Source organism: Mustela lutreola, chromosome 5 (assembly GCF_030435805.1).
Source record: "Mustela lutreola isolate mMusLut2 chromosome 5, mMusLut2.pri, whole genome shotgun sequence".
Taxonomy (NCBI): domain Eukaryota; kingdom Metazoa; phylum Chordata; class Mammalia; order Carnivora; family Mustelidae; genus Mustela; species Mustela lutreola.
Genome location: NC_081294.1, coordinates 66,821,942 through 66,841,257, shown reverse-complemented (window position 1 = coordinate 66,841,257; position 19,316 = coordinate 66,821,942). Strand labels below are relative to the sequence as shown.

Sequence of the window (19,316 nt, the reverse complement as noted above, 5' to 3'; positions counted from 1 at the left end):
CATTTCTTGATTGGATTATTTGTTCTTTGGGTGTTGAGTTTGCTAAGTTCTTTATAGATTCTGGACACTAGTCCTTTATCTGATATGTCGTTTGCAAATATCTTCTCCCATTCTGTCAGTTGTCTTTTGATTTTGTTAACTGTTTCCTTTGCTGTGCAAAAGCTTTTGATCTTGATGAAATCCCAGTAGTTCATTTTTTCCCTTGCTTCCCTTGCCTTTTGCGTTGTTCCTAGGAAGATGTTGCTGCGGCAGAGGTCGAAGAGGTTGCTGCCCGTGTTCTCCTCAAGGATTTTGATGGATTCCTTTCGTACATTGAGATCCTTCATCCATTTTGAGTCTATTTTTGTGTGTGGTGTAAGGAAATGGTCCAATTTCATTTTTCTGCATGTGGCTGTCCAATTTTCCCAGCACCATTTATTGAAAAGGCTGTCTTTTTTCCATTGGACATTCTTTCCTGCTTTGTCGAAGATTAGTTGACCATAGATTTGAGGGTCTATTTCTGGGCTCTCTATTCTGTTCCATTGATCTATGTGTCTGTTTTTGTGCCAGTACCATGCTGTCTTGATGATGACAGCTTTGTAATAGAGCTTGAAGTCCGGAATTGTGATGCCACCAACGTTGGCTTTCTTTTTCAATATCCCTTTGGCTATTCGAGGTCTTTTCTGGTTCCATATAAATTTTAGAATTATTTGTTCCATTTCTTTGAAAAAGATGGATGGTACTTTGATAGGAATTGCATTAAATGTGTAGATTGCTTTAGGTAGCATAGACATTTTCACAATATTTATTCTTCCAATCCAGGAGCATGGAACATTTTTCCATTTCTTTGTGTCTTCCTCAATTTCTTTCATGAGTACTTTATAGTTTTCTGAGTATAGATTCTGTGTCTCTTTGGTTAGGTTTATTCCTAGGTATCTTATGGTTTTGGATGCAATTGTAAATGGGATTGACTCCTTAATATCTCTTTCTTCTGTCTTGCTGTTGGTGTAGAGAAATGCAACTGATTTCTGTGCATTGATTTTATATCCTGACACTTTACTGAATTCCTGTATAAGTTCTAGCAGTTTTGGAGTGGAGTCTCTTGGGTTTTCCACATATAGTATCATATCATCTGCGAAGAGTGATAATTTGACTTCTTCTTTGCCGATTTGGATGCCTTTAATTTCCTTTTGTTGTCTGATTGCTGAGGCTAGGACCTCTAGTACGATGTTGAATAGCAGTGGTGATAATGGACATCCCTGCCGTGTTCCTGACCTTAGCGGAAAAGCTTTCAGTTTTTCTCCATTGAGAATGATATTTGCGGTGGGTTTTTCATAGATGGCTTTGATGATATTGAGGTATGTGCCCTCTATCCCTACACTTTGAAGAGTTTTGATCAGGAAGGGATGTTGTACTTTGTCAAATGCTTTTTCAGCATCTATTGAGAGTATCATATGGTTCTTGTTCTTTCTTTTATTGATGTGTTGTATCACATTGACTGATTTGCGGATGTTGAACCAACCTTGCAGCCCTGGAATAAATCCCACTTGGTCGTGGTGAATAATCTTTTTAATGTACTGTTGAATCCTATTGGCTAGTATTTTGTTGAGTATTTTCGCATCTGTGTTCATCAAGGATATTGGTCTATAGCTCTCTTTTTTGGTGGGATCCTTGTCTGGTTTTGGGATCAAGGTGATGCTGGCCTCATAAAATGAGTTTGGAAGTTTTCCTTCCATTTCTATTTTTTGGAACAGTTTCAGGAGAATAGGAATTAGTTCTTCTTTAAATGTTTGGTAGAATTCCCCCGGGAAGCCATCTGGCCCTGGGCTTTTGTTTGTTTGGAGATTTTTAATGACTGTTTCAATCTCCTTACTGGTTATGGGTCTGTTCAGGCTTTCTATTTCTTCCTGGTTCAGTTGTGGTAGTTTATATGTTTCTAGGAATGCATCCATTTCTTCCAGATTGTCAAATTTATTGGCGTAGAGTTGCTCATAGTATGTTCTTATAATAGTTTGTATTTCTTTGGTGTTAGTTGTGATCTCTCCTCTTTCATTCATGATTTTATTTATTTGGGTCCTTTCTCTTTTCTTTTTGATAAGTCGGGCCAGGGGTTTATCAATTTTATTAATTCTTTCAAAGAACCAGCTCCTAGTTTCGTTGATTTGTTCTATTGTTTTTTTGGTTTCTATTTCATTGATTTCTGCTCTGATCTTTATGATTTCTCTTCTCCTGCTGGGCTTAGGGTTTCTTTCTTGTTCTTTCTCCAGCTCCTTTAGGTGTAGGGTTAGGTTGTGTACCTGAGACCTTTCTTGTTTCTTGAGAAAGGCTTGTACCGCTATATATTTTCCTCTCAGGACTGCCTTTGTTGTGTCCCACAGATTTTGAACCGTTGTATTTTCATTATCATTTGTTTCCATGATTTTTTTCAATTCTTCTTTAATTTCCCGGTTGACCCATTCATTCTTTAGAAGGATACTGTTTAGTCTCCATGTATTTGGGTTCTTTCCAAACTTCCTTTTGTGGTTGAGTTCTAGCTTTAGAGCATTGTGGTCTGAAAATATGCAGGGAATGATCCCAATCTTTTGATACCGGTTGAGTCCTGATTTAGGACCGAGGATGTGATCTATTCTGGAGAATGTTCCATGTGCACTAGAGAAGAATGTGTATTCTGTTGCTTTGGGATGAAATATTCTGAATATATCTGTGATGTCCATCTGGTCCAGTGTGTCATTTAAGGCCTTTATTTCCTTGCTGATCTTTTGCTTGGATGACCTGTCCATTTCAGTGAGGGGAGTGTTAAAGTCCCCTACTATTATTGTATTGTTGTTGATGTGTTTCTTTGATTTTGTTATTAATTGGTTTATATAGTTGGCTGCTCCCACGTTGGGGGCATAGATATTTAAAATTGTTAAATCTTCTTGTTGGACAGACCCTTTGAGTATGATATAGTGTCCTTCCTCATCTCTTATTACAGTCTTTGGCTTAAAATCTAATTGATCTGATATAAGGATTGCCACTCCTGCTTTCTTCTGATGTCCATTAGCATGGTAAATTCTTTTCCACCCCCTCACTTTAAATCTGGAGGTGTCTTCGGGCTTAAAATGTGTTTCTTGGAGGCAACATATAGATGGGCTTTGTTTTTTTATCCATTCTGATACCCTGTGTCTTTTGACAGGGGCATTTAGCCCATTCACATTCAGGGTAACTATTGAGAGATATGAATTTAGTGCCATTGTATTGCCTGTAAGGTGACTGTTACTGTATATGGTCTCTGTTCCTTTCTGATCTACCACTTGTAGGCTCTCTCTTTGCTTAGAGGACCCCTTTCAATATTTCCTGTAGAGCTGGTTTGGTATTTGCAAATTCTTTCAGTTGTTGTTTGTCCTGGAAGCTTTTAATCTCTCCTTCTATTTTCAATGATAGCCTAGCTGGATATAGTATTCTTGGCTGCATGTTTTTCTTGTTTAGTGCTCTGAAAATATCATGCCAGCTCTTTCTGGCCTGCCAGGTCTCTGTGGATAAGTCAGCTGCCAATCTAATATTTTTACCATTGTATGTTACAGACTTCTTTTCCCATAAGTGACTCTTAATCTCACAAAACAAACTGAGGGTTGCCGGGGGGAGGGGGTTTGGGAGAAGGGGGTGGGATTATGGACATTGGGGAGGGTATGTGATTTGGTGAGTGCTATGAAGTGTGTAAACCTGGTGATTCACAGACCTGTACCCCTGGGGATAAAAATATATGTTTATAAAAAATAAAAAATTAAAAAAATATATTTACATTAAAAAAAAAACATAGAATGTATTATTTGTTTTGGGGGTACAGATCTGTGATTGCTCAGTCTTACACAGTTCACAGAGCTCATCACAATATATACCCTCCCCAATATCCATCACCCAGCCACTCCATCCCTCCCACCCTCCTTCACTCCTCCGGCAACCCTCATTTTGTTTCCTGAGATTAACAGTTATTTCTTAATATTAGGCATCCCTAGAACTCCCAGGAGCCTACTAGTGTCCTATCCCAGAAGGACCCTCACCCCATCTACAGAGTTCTTTTCTGACCACCTTGGTCCTTCAATCCCTGTTCTCTATTCTGCTGCCCCAGTAGGTTTCATCCTCCCTTTGAACATTACTCTTTGTCTCTGTTTGGTTTTCTGCCTCCACCCCGCATCTTCACACATGAGTTTTACCCTTTCCGTGCTCTGCAAACAGGATTTGATGTTGTGAGAGCAAGAGGATTACATTGTGATTTGGGTTAGGGGGACAGACAGCTGGAGCTTCTGAAGCTGAATATGTTAATATTGGGGGGCCAGTAGCAATAAGATGAAAGATGGTGAGAAAGAGTTAGGGATATGACAGTATGATGGAATAGAAGACATAGAAGTGAGAAAACTTTCAAAAACATATCCATAGCCTGACAACTAACTAAATGGGGGATGGAGGCAGAGAGAGGTAGGATTTTAATACTGGTTGGTAGTTTGGATGTAGAATAAAAGACAGCGGTGTGATATTATTCACTATTGTGGGGATCCAAAAAGAGGGACATATTTAAGAGATAGGATTAGAAGATGATAAATTTGACCTTGTGTATGCTGAGCCTAAGGTGTCAGCAAGATACTTAAGTCATATGTAGCAAACATACTGCTTTAATTTGATGCAATATGCTAGCAGTCTCTAAACCTTTGTGCACTCATGGTCAAACACCCTTGGAAGAAAACATAATATGATCCTCTCTTGGAGATTGATTATACACTGATAAATCCTGCAGTAACTAAACCCATCTAACTTAACTTCATTTCCAGTGCCCCTCCCAATTTTTTTTCCCCCCAGAATACCTATTAACATCATTTGGAAGGTTATTTTCAAGGAACCATGTTTTAAGAAATTATTACAGTCCTAAGGAGCTTTAATTAGGGGATGATTAGGATCGAAAGAATTTGATGGGGGTGGAGGGGGTTGTTTATTTGCATGGAAGTGAGAGTTGCAGCATTATGTACTGATGAATCACTCAGAGTGAATAGAGAGACAAGCTTGCAGAAAGAACTTCTATAAACACCATTTGATACCTGAAATGGCATGTAGAGAATACAGTTTGGAGAGACAGCAAATTGTGCTTGCAAAAGCATGGGTAGAATTGACATGTGTGACAAGTGATCTAATCTCTAATATTGTTTTCCTACCTGAAAAATAATGCCCACCTTGTTGAGTTGTATTGAGACTTAAAATAGAAAATATATGAAGCACCTATCACATAATAGACACAAAATCTACTCTCAATAAACACTGTTATTAATATTTTCATTTAAATCTTCTTGGTGGGTTGAAGCAAAGCTTTCGCAACCACCCTGCTCTATTAAAACCTAACTTTGAGCAGTTACATAGCAGAAATCTCCATTGTGGGTATCCATACCCTAATACAAGAAAGTAATCCCAGTTCAGACAAGCCCAGGCCAGGACCAGCATGGTGCAGGAATAGACTCCCCACAAGCTAGGCAATGGAAGAAGACACTGCAGGAATATCCTAAAGGCATTTGTGACTATGGTTTTGTTTTGTTTTGTTTTTTAAATCCGCTTTGCATGAAGAGAGGCTGGAAGCTAATATCAGAACCTTAGTGAACAATCTGCTCTCCTTAACAAATTTCTGAGCTAAACCCACCCTGGGCAAATGGCCTGCAGCCGGTATCAGTCTGGCATAAGAAGACTTCTCTGACAATAGTCATTATCTGGCACCCTCAGGGGCAGACTGGGGTGGGACCAGAGGGTGGCATCTGCAACAGAAAACTGAGCTAATGAGATATACTGCTGTCTGAATATGTCACCATGTCACAAATGCAGGCCTTAATCATTTTCACGCTTGGTCAGTTGAGCATACAAGGCCAAAAGAGTTCTGAAGTTAAAGCTAAAAGCTCTGCTAACCGCCACAGCACATTAGCTTTTCTTTCTCCATACCCAGCCCTCAGTCAATTACCATGATTTATCCAGATTAGCTTATTTCAAATATCAAAGGGATGGTGATGAGAATTTGTTATTTTGCAGTTATTTCTGTAGGACTTCTGGACAGTAGTCTCTCAGGTCTCAGATAGTATAAGACCTTGTTGTTATTCAGATTAGCCGTTTAACATGACCAGCTAATATACGTAATCAGGAAGTCCTCCCCCAGCGCCCAACATATGATAGAAGAAATCATTGAAAAGAGGGTGAGCAAGTCTTCCGGGAAACTTGTAAAATATCAGAATTGTTCAGATCCTTGGGAAGGGACAGAGGCAGGGTGACAACTGGTTTATGTGTGTGGAACATGCAAGGATCTTGTGGCAGGAGATGCTCATTCATTCTCTGAGTGAAGATAGGCCAAAGTGTCAATGAAATACACCCTAGAGGGGCGCCTGGGTGGTTCAGTGGGTTAAGTCTTCTGCCTTTGGCTCGGGTCATGACCCTAGGGTCCTGGGATGGAACCCCGCATCAGGCTCTCTGCTCAGCAGGGAGCCTGCTTCTCTCTCTCTCTCTGCCTGCTCTCTGCCTACTTGTGATCTCTGTCTGTCAAATAAATAAAATCTTTAAAAAAAAAAAAAAAGAAAGAAAGAAAGAAAGAAAGACACCCTAGAATTTCATACAGCCTCTCTCAGTGGAGTACTTGTAGGGAAAATGAACAGTTCTGCATCTCTTATGGTCACCTGTCCCAAGAATTACTAGACTGGGGCAGAATGAATGCACACAATACAGTGCTACTTGAAATGTGGTCCAAAATTGGCAGCATCAGCATCACCTGAATCTAGGATCATCTGGAAGTACAAATTCTCAGGTCCTACCCAAGGCATGCAGAAATCAGAATTTCCAGGCAGTTTGTTTCTAAAAGTTTCCCAAGTAATTCTCGAAACACTGAAGTTTAAGCAACACTGTTCTAAGCCTGTATTCAATGTGCCAATCATTTCCACTTTCATTCACTCACTAAACCCTTAGTTTCTTGTTCTCTTATCCTGGTGGTCCCTGATTAGACCATGTGGTTATAGATAACACATCAATTTTATAATTTTTACCATCAGCAGAAATCAGCACTCTATTTATGGAAAGCAACTTCATATAGGCAGTAAAAATACTGATTCTTAGACTTGTGATTCTGTATGCAGCAGAAAGACAATAGTTAGAACTTCTGAAAAATGACTGACTGTTCATTCCCAGGATAACCTTGATGTAAGATAAGGGATTAAAAAAGGAGAAAACCACTTACATGGGCTGTAAGTTGCTCTTGGGAAGCTTTTACTTCAGCTTGTAATTTCTCAATGCACTGAAAAGGAGAAAAGTTTAGAAACAAAGAGTATAACTCTTCCTTTTACATATTCAAAAGATTCCAGATAGAAATAGATACTAGCTCTCAAATCCTATGAATGGCAGCACTAACTTGCCTACATACTTTGGAAATCATCATTGAGAAATCCTTGCTCCTATCCCTACCTTTTGTCCAATCTATTGAAGAGCCCAACAACAAAGAACACAAATATGCTAAGATTTAGGAAACGAGTGAGAAAATAATGTTTGCTTGATGTATTGAAGGTATTGCTGACCTACTTTATATTACATATATATATGTGTAGGATCAAATGGGTTTATACCTACCTTTGGAACATATGGATATGTTTTTGTGTGAAAATATATATATATACCAAAAATGGATACAAACCCATTTGAGTTGAACAAGAAAAAAAAAAAATTTTACATAAATGCCCAGAGAGTCCAAGATTTTTAACTTCTTATCATTGATTTAAGTGCATGACAAACTTCCTGATCTATTTATTTTACTACACAGAAGCTATTCATTGATTAAGTTCAACCTGAAAAACAAGGAAACATTTGTGTAGTTCATGCCACTTACAAGTAAGTAGAATATTCAGCTAATAGGGTCCAAGAGGCTCCATATCAAACAAACTTTTAAAATATCACTAACAAAATTAATTTTTATATGTGAATATTCATCAGGAAATACAATTACATTTACCAAATACATATTTTTATGTGCCATCTTGAATTTAAATACGAACTTCCAGCCTATCCAGAAAGGACTACAGAATTGTCAGTTCATATAAGTTCAGGTAACTTTTTAAGAGAAAGGTTATTTTTTCTTCTACAACATACCTGGTCTTTTGCAAGAACCATTTTTTCATATGGTTCCCCACTGTCTTCCTTATGGTTCAGAGTCTCTAGTTTCTCCTCTAGCCAGGAAACTTGCTCAAGTAGTTTTGCTTTTGTTCCTTCAGAGGCTGCAAGCTAAAGACACTTCTTGTAAGTAAGGGCGTGCAAATACAGTGATTTTTTTTAAAGCTCCTTTTGAAAGTCTAATTATAAATATTTTGCATACCACTTATATCTATTAAATATGATAATGCTTTCTGGAATATTCCTCATAGCTGACAAAGATTAGTATAGAAAGATAAGGAAATAATGTTGATTTTATTTTTATTAATAGATCTTTTGGTGTAAGAGATGAGACTACATGGTTATAACAGGCAGAGCAATTTCTAGAGCAACAAGCTCAACACTCATCTTTCTTACGTTTTAAGATTATACTCTATTTGTACAGCTGAAATCTGAATTTTGGCTTGTATGTTGTTCTTGGAACTTAATTCTTGGGGGACTATAGCTCTTTAGAAAGAGTAGGGATTCTGACAGCCATGAATATTCACCATATAAGCAGCTGAAGGGAAATGCAGGAATTTCAAGGTAAAGTCTGATTGAAGGTAGATCTATGCTAAAACATAAGCAGAAAATGTCTGCGGGTGACGGTCTTCATTCTACTGTTTGCGGTTGCCTCTTGAGGAAAGGGTAGTTTGATAGTGCCTCATTCCTTAATTCCCTTGGAGAGCCCCTGGGCTAGCATTTCCTTTCATTCAGACAGCTTATTGTGCATTTTCCCTATAGCTCAGCAACAATTCTGAAAGAGCCTCTGGAAAGGGACACACACCTTGTATTCATTCCAGTTCCCAGTGTGTCCTTGGAGGCATGAACTATCTTTAAATATCTCTTTCATATGACTCCAAGGGTCACTGTGAAGCCTACTGTCTCATCTTGAAAAGTGCAGCAAGTTTTTAAAGACAGTTTACCAAATGTGGAAGCAGAAGCATGAAGAGGTTGGTCTCCATGGAAATGAAGTGGGCATATCACATATACCCTGGCATAGATCCAAATCCACTCATCCTCGCAATTATTCACTTTACAGTTATTTGTTTAGTTGTCACTCTCCACAGCCGTTGTGTTATTCACTGGAGATTCCGAAGGGCAATGTGGAGGACCAGAGGGGCACGTACGTGATCAACGGCTAGCTACACCTTTCAGCTCTCAGTGACATGGGAGACCCGTAGTGCTCCTCACAGACAGTGATGCATTTAACTCTAAAGTACATGATAGTTTAGAGATGGAGCCTGGTTTTTCTAGGCACCCTTCTATTTATTCCACAGTACAGTGTAATGGCTAAACATACAGATTCTTGAGTCAGACCGTTGGGGTAAATATCTCACTTTCCTATTTACTGTCTGTGGGATTTAAGCAAGTTTCTCAGTCTCTCTGAGCTTGATTTTCCAATCTGTAAATGGGAATGGAGATGAAAAGAATAGTACTTGCCTCACAGGTTTGTTTGGAGGATTATATAGGTTTATATAAGAGAGATACTTAGAATAATGCTCAAAACATATCCTGTACTCAGTACCTATCATTGTTATACTTTCTTCTACCTCCTCTAGATTATAGTAAGTATTGATAGGGATTTTATTCAAACATTTATTATTTATCAAATTATAAAACAACGTGTCTGAAGACATCACTGCATTTTTGAGCCAGTTGTCCTAAACTCGAGTTGCATTCAGTTCACTTACTTCCTGCAACCACTCTAGTGTTCGGGGGGAAAGGCCTCACTAAATCTGGCAATTTTTTCTCTCAAATACAGTTTTTCTCAGGCTGGCCTATTTTATTCTCATTATCCTCCCTGACCTTTCATTGACCAGTCACCATTTGGTTGTCTTTCTTTTAAATCTACGTTCTATTGTTTTCAGGCTTTTATTTGTTCACTCAAGAGATATTCATTTATTCACTCATTTGTTAAAGAAATATGTTGAACACTTATTATATGTAAAACTTTAGAGGTAACACATGAGAGTGATATTGCTTCTATGCTCAAAAAACTCACAATTTACCTAAAAAGGCAGACCATTTTAGAACTATTATATAATATGAAAATACATCGGTGAATAAAAATGACATTAATAATTTACTGGGTGCTAACTACTTATCAAGCCCTCTGCAGAAACTTTTGTTTTCACTTTTATTTATCTCAGTTCTGCTTCCTACCCATTTTGCAGGTAAGGGAATTCAATAATTTCAGTAAAGTTGTGTAAGGTTGTCCTTTGCCCAAGGGCAAAGCAAGTAAGTGTTGGAACACAAGCTTTCAGCAGCCGACATTGGATCTGATTCCCTAAACCCAAATTTGACCCCAACTCCTAAAGCAGGGCCTGAGAATCATGAAAACCCCATTCCTTTTGCTGCTGATTGGTTCAGGAATCAAGGTCTAAACCAAGTAGAGTCTGGCTTTTCTTTGGCCACAGTTAAGTATGTGAAGAGAGGTGAACTAATTTGGACCCCTCACACTGCACAAGAGGAAATTTGATGATTTGGAGAAGGATTTTTCTCTTACCTACCAGATATGAATGCTACTATAATCATCCTATAAACATCAAGGAAACCAGTATATGGTAAAGCAACACTCTGATTAAAGGGTGGACAACAGTATTGAAATGTTTTCTCAAATAATCTTGAAGCACATCCTACCTTGGACTCACTGAGAGTGAGCTAATAAGTTTCCTTATTGTTTAGAAATTGAATTTTTTGTTACTTGTTACCATAAGCATTCTTTTGGTATACTAACTGATTCCAAAGTTCAAGCTCTTGGCCAAGTAAGTCAAGTCTATGGAACAGCAGCTGTAATTAACATTTATTTAGTAGCTATACCTTACCACGAATTCTGCGGGGTACTTCTTGACATAAGTTACCTTAGTCCATTGTTCAAAACTCTATAAGGAGTTTTGCTTTTATTTTTTGTTAATTATCACCATTTTAAAGAATGAGGAACTAGATACTTTTTGGAGTGAATTAGCTTGCCCACAGCTAATAAGAAGAGGTTGGATTTGGGTCTACATTGGTCTGCCTCCAACTCTGGGTTCTATATTATATCCAAACCCCCTAATGCTAAGGCTGCCTGCACAGATGAGGCCTATGATCTGAGCACCACCCCCCTCCATCCTCTCCTAACTACATGACCCTCAGCATTCTTTCTCAGCATGTTTACCTATTTACCTGAAAGAAATTTATTTTCTTTTATTCTAAGACCTGAGAACTATGTCCTAACATCTTGCTTCTTTTTTTCATAGACATCAATACCATCTTTTTTCTTTTCCTCTGTCTGAATACCCCTTTGACTCAGGTATATTTACCTCACGCTTAGCTTTCCTCTAAGGAACTTTGACTGGTAGTCAAGAGATCTATGTTTTAGTCTCAATCCTACAACTCACTAATACTAGGACCTTGGTAACCATAATAGAATTTTACGTGCTACTTTGCTCTATTTTTATAGGGTATTTCTCCAGTCATATGTATTCAAACTAGATTATAATTCCCCAGAAGGATGAATGGAGAATTCTGTCAAAACTTACAATACGTAGTCAAATTGGCTGGGAAAAATCTTTGCTAAGATCATTCTACTTATTAACTTTGTAAACTTAATTCTCATATGTATGTACCATCACCTTACAACAGCAGAATAAAGGAATATTATTTTTTCTTCCACATATAGATACATTGGGGGCAAGAATTAATAATTTCCTGTTGCATTCCCTTTTATAGTGGTGAAAATGTTTATCGGCTTAAGACAATATTTCTGAGCTCTCTTTGAAAATAGCCTGTCAAATAAGACTGATAATCCAAAAGGATAGAAGAAAAAAGAGATGGGAAGTAAAATGAAATAAAATAAACGTTAGACATCAGAGGTTTTTTTTTTTTTTTTTTTTTTCTCTAAATTTAAGCACTGCCTGAACGACTGTGCTCTATTGCTGAGTCACAACATGTTAGTTGCCATTTTGAATTTATGCCCTTGTTTAGATGGGGGTTTTAGGATTTTTTAAAGTCTAATTTTCAATTCAGGAAGCCTTTAGGAATGCTGCCTAAATTCAAATTCAAATTATGACACAGGAAAAAAAAAAGCATCAAAGTAAGTAAGAGGAAACCCAAAGTTACCCTACAAGATATCATAATTGAATTTTTAAACTCTGGGGACTTTGGGCATTGCTTCTTTTTTGTTGCTTCCTTTTCTTTTTTCATAAAAACCACTTGGTTTTACAGAGTAATTGTTCTGGGGAGCATGGAGACAGTTTAGTCCAATTAGTGTCAGTATCTGCTTACATAAAGAGAGTAGAAATATATATCTTCTTTAAATGACCAATTTTCATATATCATAATTATCTACTTTGTTGAAACAGGTTCACATGGTGTTGGAATGCTAATGTTCAATTTCTGACTCTTTTTGACAAACAGGTACCTTTCCTTCTGCCTATGGTTTTAACAAGTTTGGAGGCAATAGATGACTTTAAAAGTATGAATAATATTTGTGTTAAGAATTATAGAAAACAGAGAGGCAACATCCATATTATACCTTTGAGGCTATGTAAATACACTAAAAATAATCAATTTCCAATATTTATCCCAATGTTCCATAAAAGAGCATTAAAGAAGTATTATAGCTAAAAGTGAAAGAAGGTAAATTTTATCCATTGTGCAGTTGATTGACAGGGTCAAAGGGTACTGATATATTTTAGAATTGTATTCAAGATAGTGGTTAAAGCAAAACAACTTGGACTTCACCGAAGATGGCAGAGTAGGAAGCTCCAGGAATAGGTCCTTCCACTTAAATAAGTATTGAGCTGGCAAGACCTGGTAGAGCCAACCATTTCAAACTCTGGAGTCTAGTAGAACACCTGCAGCATCCCAGTAAATAATGGGTGAAGAAAGAGATTGGCACTCCAGGAAATCTCTGTCAGGTCACCTTTGTAACTATAGAGATAATGGAACAGGAGACTTCAATGATCATATATGAGAAGAAATATAGTCTTGGAAAATTAATTTGGAAAAGTAACCAAACAAATATACAACTACAGTCCTTGACAAGCAACAGCAGCAGTTCTTGGTTTAAGGTCAGGAAAGAATCTGATTTCCAGAGTTATCATAATGCAGTATTCAAAATGTCTAGTTCTCAACAAAAAATTACAAAGCTTACAAAGTAAAGTATGGTGCATTTACCAAAAACAAAACAAAACAAAAAATCCCCACAACACACACACAAACCACCTTGATGAAAACTGTACTGGAAGAAACTCAGACATTGGACTTTTGGTCTTATTAGACAAATACTTTAAATCAAGTATATTAAATATGCTCAAAGAGGTGAAAGAAACCGTGGAGAGGGAGAAAGTAAAGGAAATCAGAAAAATGACTTATGAGCAGATAGGAGATAGGAATAAAATAATAGAAATTATAAGAAAAAAAACAAGTAAAAATTCTGAAGTTGAAAAGCAAAGTAGTTAAAATGAAAAATTCTCTAGAAGAGTTGAAGAGCAGATATAAGCAGGCAAACAAAAAAATTGCAAACTTGACGGTAGAGCAACTGGAATTGCCTGGTCTGAGGAGCAGAAAGAAAAGAATGACGAGAAAGGAATGGACTTAAGGGACCTCTGGGACACTAAACAAGGCATACTGGCATACACATTATAGAAGCAAATAACTAAAAAAGATGCAAAAAACCAAAAGTGAATCAAAATGGTATGCTAGGAAAAATTAAGCACAAAAGAAGGCAGCACTGGAGGACTTGAGGAAAAAAAGATGTAAGATTTATAGAAAACAAATAGTAAAGTAGCAGAAGTACGTGCTTCTTTATCAGGAGTACTTGAAAAGTAAATGGTTGAGGGGGTGGCTGAGTCGGTTGAGTATCCTCCTCTTGATTTTGGTTCAGGTCATGTTCTTGGGGTTCCTGAGATTGAGCTCCACCCAAGTCAGGCTCAGTGCTCAGCGTGGAGTCTGCTTGTCCCTCTCCCTCTACTCTTCACCGTGCTCTCCCTCTTTCTCACTCTCTGAAATAAATAAATCACATCTCTAAAAAAATAAATAGAAATGAATGGTTTAGACTCACCAATTAAGTGACAGAGAATTGTGGGATGGATGAAAAATATTATCCAACTATATGCTGCTTACAACAGACTAACTTCAGACTATTTGAAGAAACAAATAGGTGGAAAGTAAAAAAAAAAAAAAAGAAAAGAAAAAGATATTCCATACAAATAGTAGCCAGTATCTGGTGACAGATAAAATAGATGCTAAGTCAAAATTAGCACCAATTACAAAGAAGGGTATTATATACTGAAAGAGGTGTCAGTTCATCAAATGTACAAACATACATGCATCAAACAATAGAACCACCCCAAATATATGAAAAAAAATTGACAAAATTCAAGGGAGGGATAGTGGCAGTAAACAGTAATAGAATAGAGTAGAACTATAATAGAATAGTATAGAATAGAATAGACTTCAATACCATACTCTTAATAATGGATAGATCATCTAAAAAAATGGACTTAAACAACATTTAAAACTAACTAGACTTAACAGACATATATAAAGGCAAATCGGGAACATCAGCAGAATACATATTCTTCCCAAGTGCGTTTAGAACATTTTCCAGAATAGCCCATATGTTAGACATAGTGTTAAAAGAATTGAAATGATACAAAGTACTTTCTCCAACCAGAATGGAATGAAGATAGAAATCAATAACAAAAGGAAAACTGGAAACTTTGAAAATGAATGGAAATAAACAACACATTCTTGAAGAGTAAGTGAGTCAAAGAAGAAATCACAAGAGAAATCAGAAAGTACTTAGACACAAAAGAAAAGAAAAATACAGTCTCCAGGGACTCTATCCCAGGACTCCAGGATCATGTCTTGAGTCAGAGGAGGATGCTTAACCAACTGAGCCACCCAAGTGCCCAAAAAAGTGTTGAACTTGAGAGAAGTGGTGGTTGCACAACCTTCTGAAATCCATTCAATGTCCCTGAACTGTGTCCTTCAAGATGGTTAATTGTGTGCTATATGAACTTCACCTCTGTAAAAATACAATGGCTTTCTAGTCAGCTCTCAGTGGTCATGAAAATTATTAGCATCACACCATTTCATGGAATGCTATTAGGAAAAAAAAAATGACAAAATTGGATTGACTGCTTTCAGTTTAACTTCATGAACACAGATCTCAGGGTTGAGTACTGCTGCCCTGAAATCAAACCGTCATTCTATTTTTCTCTTAGTAAAGTGCATTTCCTCTTCTCTGAGATACTACTATGCTCTATTCTTTCCTCAAATATCATTTCTTACGTTCTTTTTCCTCAGATTTCCACTCCCACCCCTCAGCCCCAAATGACCACATCATCAATAATTTACTGAAAGAACAGAAGCTGCCTCCCCTTCCCACCAGCCAGGATATGAACCTTACTGCAGCAGACACTGCTTATTCATTTCCCAACAGCTTACCTATTTATCCCTTGCTACCAGGCACCCAATTTGGATTTGCTAGTAGCCATGTGTTTAGGGGAGCTTGGCCTTGTCTAGTCCCAGGGAATGAATCACAATTAAACTAAGCCAGCTATGTTGGTCTCATTCCCAGGTATATAAGATTATTTTAGGCCCGGGCCTGCACCCAGGAGAGGCCTCTGGAGCCCCAGGAAAAGGATTTTACCAGATTTTTTTTTTTTTTTAAAGACACACAGGAGGAAGTACATCACTTTTTCTTGGTATCTTTTGGCTGCATTTCATTCTTGAAATTGCAGCACATCTCCTACAAATATGGCACAGGGGATAGTGGAGTGAGAATGGGTAACACCTGTGATCTTGGTGACATTCTTGAGCCACTGAATTAACCAATGTTAATTGCTTCACCTTAAAACGTATTCTCCCATGCTGGCCTTACTACATTACTTTAATTGGATTTCTGTTTCTAAGAGGGGAAGGCATCCTTTATTACACAAATGGAGAATATATTCTTCTAACAAAGCCCAGCACTTTCAATAGGCTTTGAATCCCATCTCCTTGATCACAAAGCCTTCAGCCCTGTCATTTCTGCCCCCCCACACCCCTCCCCCATCCATTCCTGCATTATCTATCTCACCCCTTCTGGTTGGTTTTGGTTAGCATGTAAACATGTTAATAGTAATTCTCATGAACAAAAACTGTCCATTGACGGCCTAAAATAATGGCTTTTCTTAAAATAATTGCCTACCTACACTGTTGTCACTTTCTTAGAATATTCCCACTCTTCTGTTGAAAAGAAAAAAAATATTGGCTTATATAATTGGGGAGCCAGAAGTAGATTTTGGTTTCACTCCCAGCTAGATGTACAAACTCAGAAGCCATCATACTCTGTCTCTTTTTACCTCTGTATCCGGTATGAATTGGCCTTATTATTTCCCAGTGCAGACAAGCTTTCTTCACACAGTAAGGAAAAAAAAAAAAAAGTTACCCATAGCTTTCCAGGTTCGTGACCTCAATGGTAAGACAGTTTGTCCTCCAGTAACACACTGAACAAGGACTCTTTCTGGCCCATCTTAGTTAATATGACTTCCCCAGGATTAGTCCTTATGATCAGGGAAATTGTATATCATAAATAGCTAGAAAAAAATAATGGACTAGACTAGAATCTAGGTCATGTGCTCAATGATCATTTCTTTGACTATAAGTGACAGCCACAGAATTATTATAAGATTGGAGCCAGGAAAGACATTTCTCCAGAAAAGTTAGACACAAAAACAGAGGCCAATTAAATTAAAGTCAAGCCTCTGGATATTAAGCACAGTTATACTGTGGTCATAAGAATTTGCATTTCCCACAGTGCTCCAGCACAGGATGAAGTGTCTATTCTCCATGAGTCCAAAAAGGCACTCACCCCTCCCCCAAGAGGAGATAACCAGGAGTTCTATCAAGTTACTGCATCTAGCTCCACATGTAGATCTCCAAATTATGAGTATTCTACCCTGAGTCACATGTAGATGACATTCATCATGACATAATGCCTAAGGATTTAATAAGAAAAAAAAATACCCTCCCTAAAAAGAGCACAGTCATAATTTAATTCCCCTTTTAAAGAAATGGAAACGGGGAAACAACATACAGTTGTCACTGACCATTGCAAACACCACATAGGATTGGCCAGTGATAACAAGGCCAGTCCTGACTGTGCAGTGAGTGACGTTTCTGATGGGTTTGAGTCTGCTTCTAACCTCTGGGAACCTTCTATGTCCTTTTCTTCCATGGCCATTGCCAAGAAAAAGGCTAGAGGGTATTCCTTTGGGTGGGGGTGTATGTGTACTGAATTCGAGTTTCAGGTATGTCACCAATTCCTCTTTTTGTCAGAACCATTTTGGTTATGTTACAGAAATCCAACACAAACTAGCTTAAAGAGAGCGTAAGCTGGTTTCTTAACTAGGAAGTAGAGACACCTCTATGTCCTGAGTCTTAAAACAGATTCTCAGAATTCTCTCACTTCACCATCCTTGGTGTGCCCTCTCTTTCTCTCTCAAACTATAAGAAAAAACTTCCCAGGCACTGAATTTTATTTCTCTTCTAATCTCTCTTCAGTTGCCTTCTGCCCTCTACTAATCTACTGACACTGATCTTACCAACGTTACTTATGATCCTCATTTTAGCAAACATAATGGACAAGTTTCTAGTCATCTTATTCAACCTCTGAGTAAAATGTTATAAATCTGAGTCCTCCATGCCTCTTAAAACACTCTTATGGTTCTCTGGATTTCTTCTTGATTCTCAGTTTCTTTGGTTACATATTTTTTTTCTTTTACTTCTCTAAATATTGAAACCTAAGAGTTGGGTCTTGTCCCTTATCTATGCTCATTCTCTAGCTGATTTCATTCAGTGCCATAATTGAAACATGTTGGTTACTCCCATATTTTAAATGTATAACCACTTAGCTTCAGCTAATATGTATATATACCCAACAACCTACTTAATAGTGCCACCTGAATGTATATGAGGCATCTAAAAAGTAATGTATTAAAAATGGACTCCTCATATTTTATACATTCCCCAGACTTCCTTCTCATAATAAATGGAATGACCTATCCAGTATGTGTAAGCCACAAATACAGTTAAAACTTCTCTTTCTCTCATCATCCACCCAATCCATCATAGAGTGTGGTTATAAAAACCATCCCATTAATTAATGTGAATTTTCACATTTATCTCCTCTCATTGTCTTTTCTCCTAGAACTCCTACACAACCCATACACATACATATAGCAAATAATATTTCAAGAAAGGTTTCCAGTGTCACTAAACAACAAACTGAGTCTTGACAAACCTTGTAAAACATACTAGAGAGAAAGGAGTGATTTCATTCAAAAACAAAAGTTTTCCTTGTCAAAAATGCTCTGAAAGCTGATCTGGACTAGTACTAAAAACTGTGAAATATTTTGGCAATAAATAATGGAGGTAGGCACTTTAAAAATTACCTATTCAACCTGTGGGATGGACAGGCACCCCTCTGTCTGAGGATACATTTAGTTCACAGAACTTGGTTTGTCTTGTTTCACTTTTACAGTTGAAAACAAACAACACATTCCTCATCCTACCACCATCCTAGACAAAACAGACTTTTACATTTATTAATATTTCTGCCTTTACAAAGTTATTTCTAGCCATTTCTAGGTTCATGCACATCTTAAAATAGACTTCCTTAGGCCTATAATTTGGAAGTGTAGTTAACTCTGTATTAGTTTGCTAAGGTTACTATAAAACTAGGGGCACCTGGGTGGTTCAGTAGGTTAAGAAGCTGTCTTTGGCTCATGTCATGATCCTAGAGTCCTGGGATCTAGCCCCACATTGGGCTCCTTGCTGAGCAGGGAGTCTCCTTCTCCCTCTGCCTGCTGCTCTGCCTACTTGTGTGAGCTCTCTCTCTCTCTCTCTCTCTCTCAAATAAATAAATAAATAAATAGATAAACTATATGCCTTAAACATCATAAATTTATGTCTCACATTTCTGGAAGCTAGAAGTCCAGGATCAAAAATTTAGTGGGGTTAATTGCTTCTAAGAGGTATGAAGAATCTCTTCTATAACTCTCCTCTGGATTCTGGTGATTTGCCGGCAATCTTTGACATTCCATCTCTTGTAGAAGCATCACCCTGGTCTCTGCCTTTGTCTTCATGTGACTTTCTCCCTGTATGTCTGTGTTTAGGTATCTACTTTTTGT

At 37.6% G+C, this 19,316-nt stretch overlaps 1 protein-coding gene across 2 annotated transcripts in view; it reads right to left on the bottom strand.

Annotated features, from left to right (window-relative positions):
- Nucleotides 1-19,316, bottom strand: part of CCDC192 (coiled-coil domain containing 192) — a 201,760-nt gene that overhangs the window by 139,391 nt on the left and 43,053 nt on the right. For both annotated transcript variants that reach the window (XM_059174476.1, XM_059174475.1), the window contains exons 4-5: nt 8,110-8,241; nt 7,208-7,264 (exon numbers count right to left, since the gene is read on the bottom strand). In XM_059174476.1, the coding sequence (XP_059030459.1) occupies nt 7,208-7,264; nt 8,110-8,241 (189 nt within the window). The remainder of the gene's footprint in view (nt 1-7,207; nt 7,265-8,109; nt 8,242-19,316) is intronic.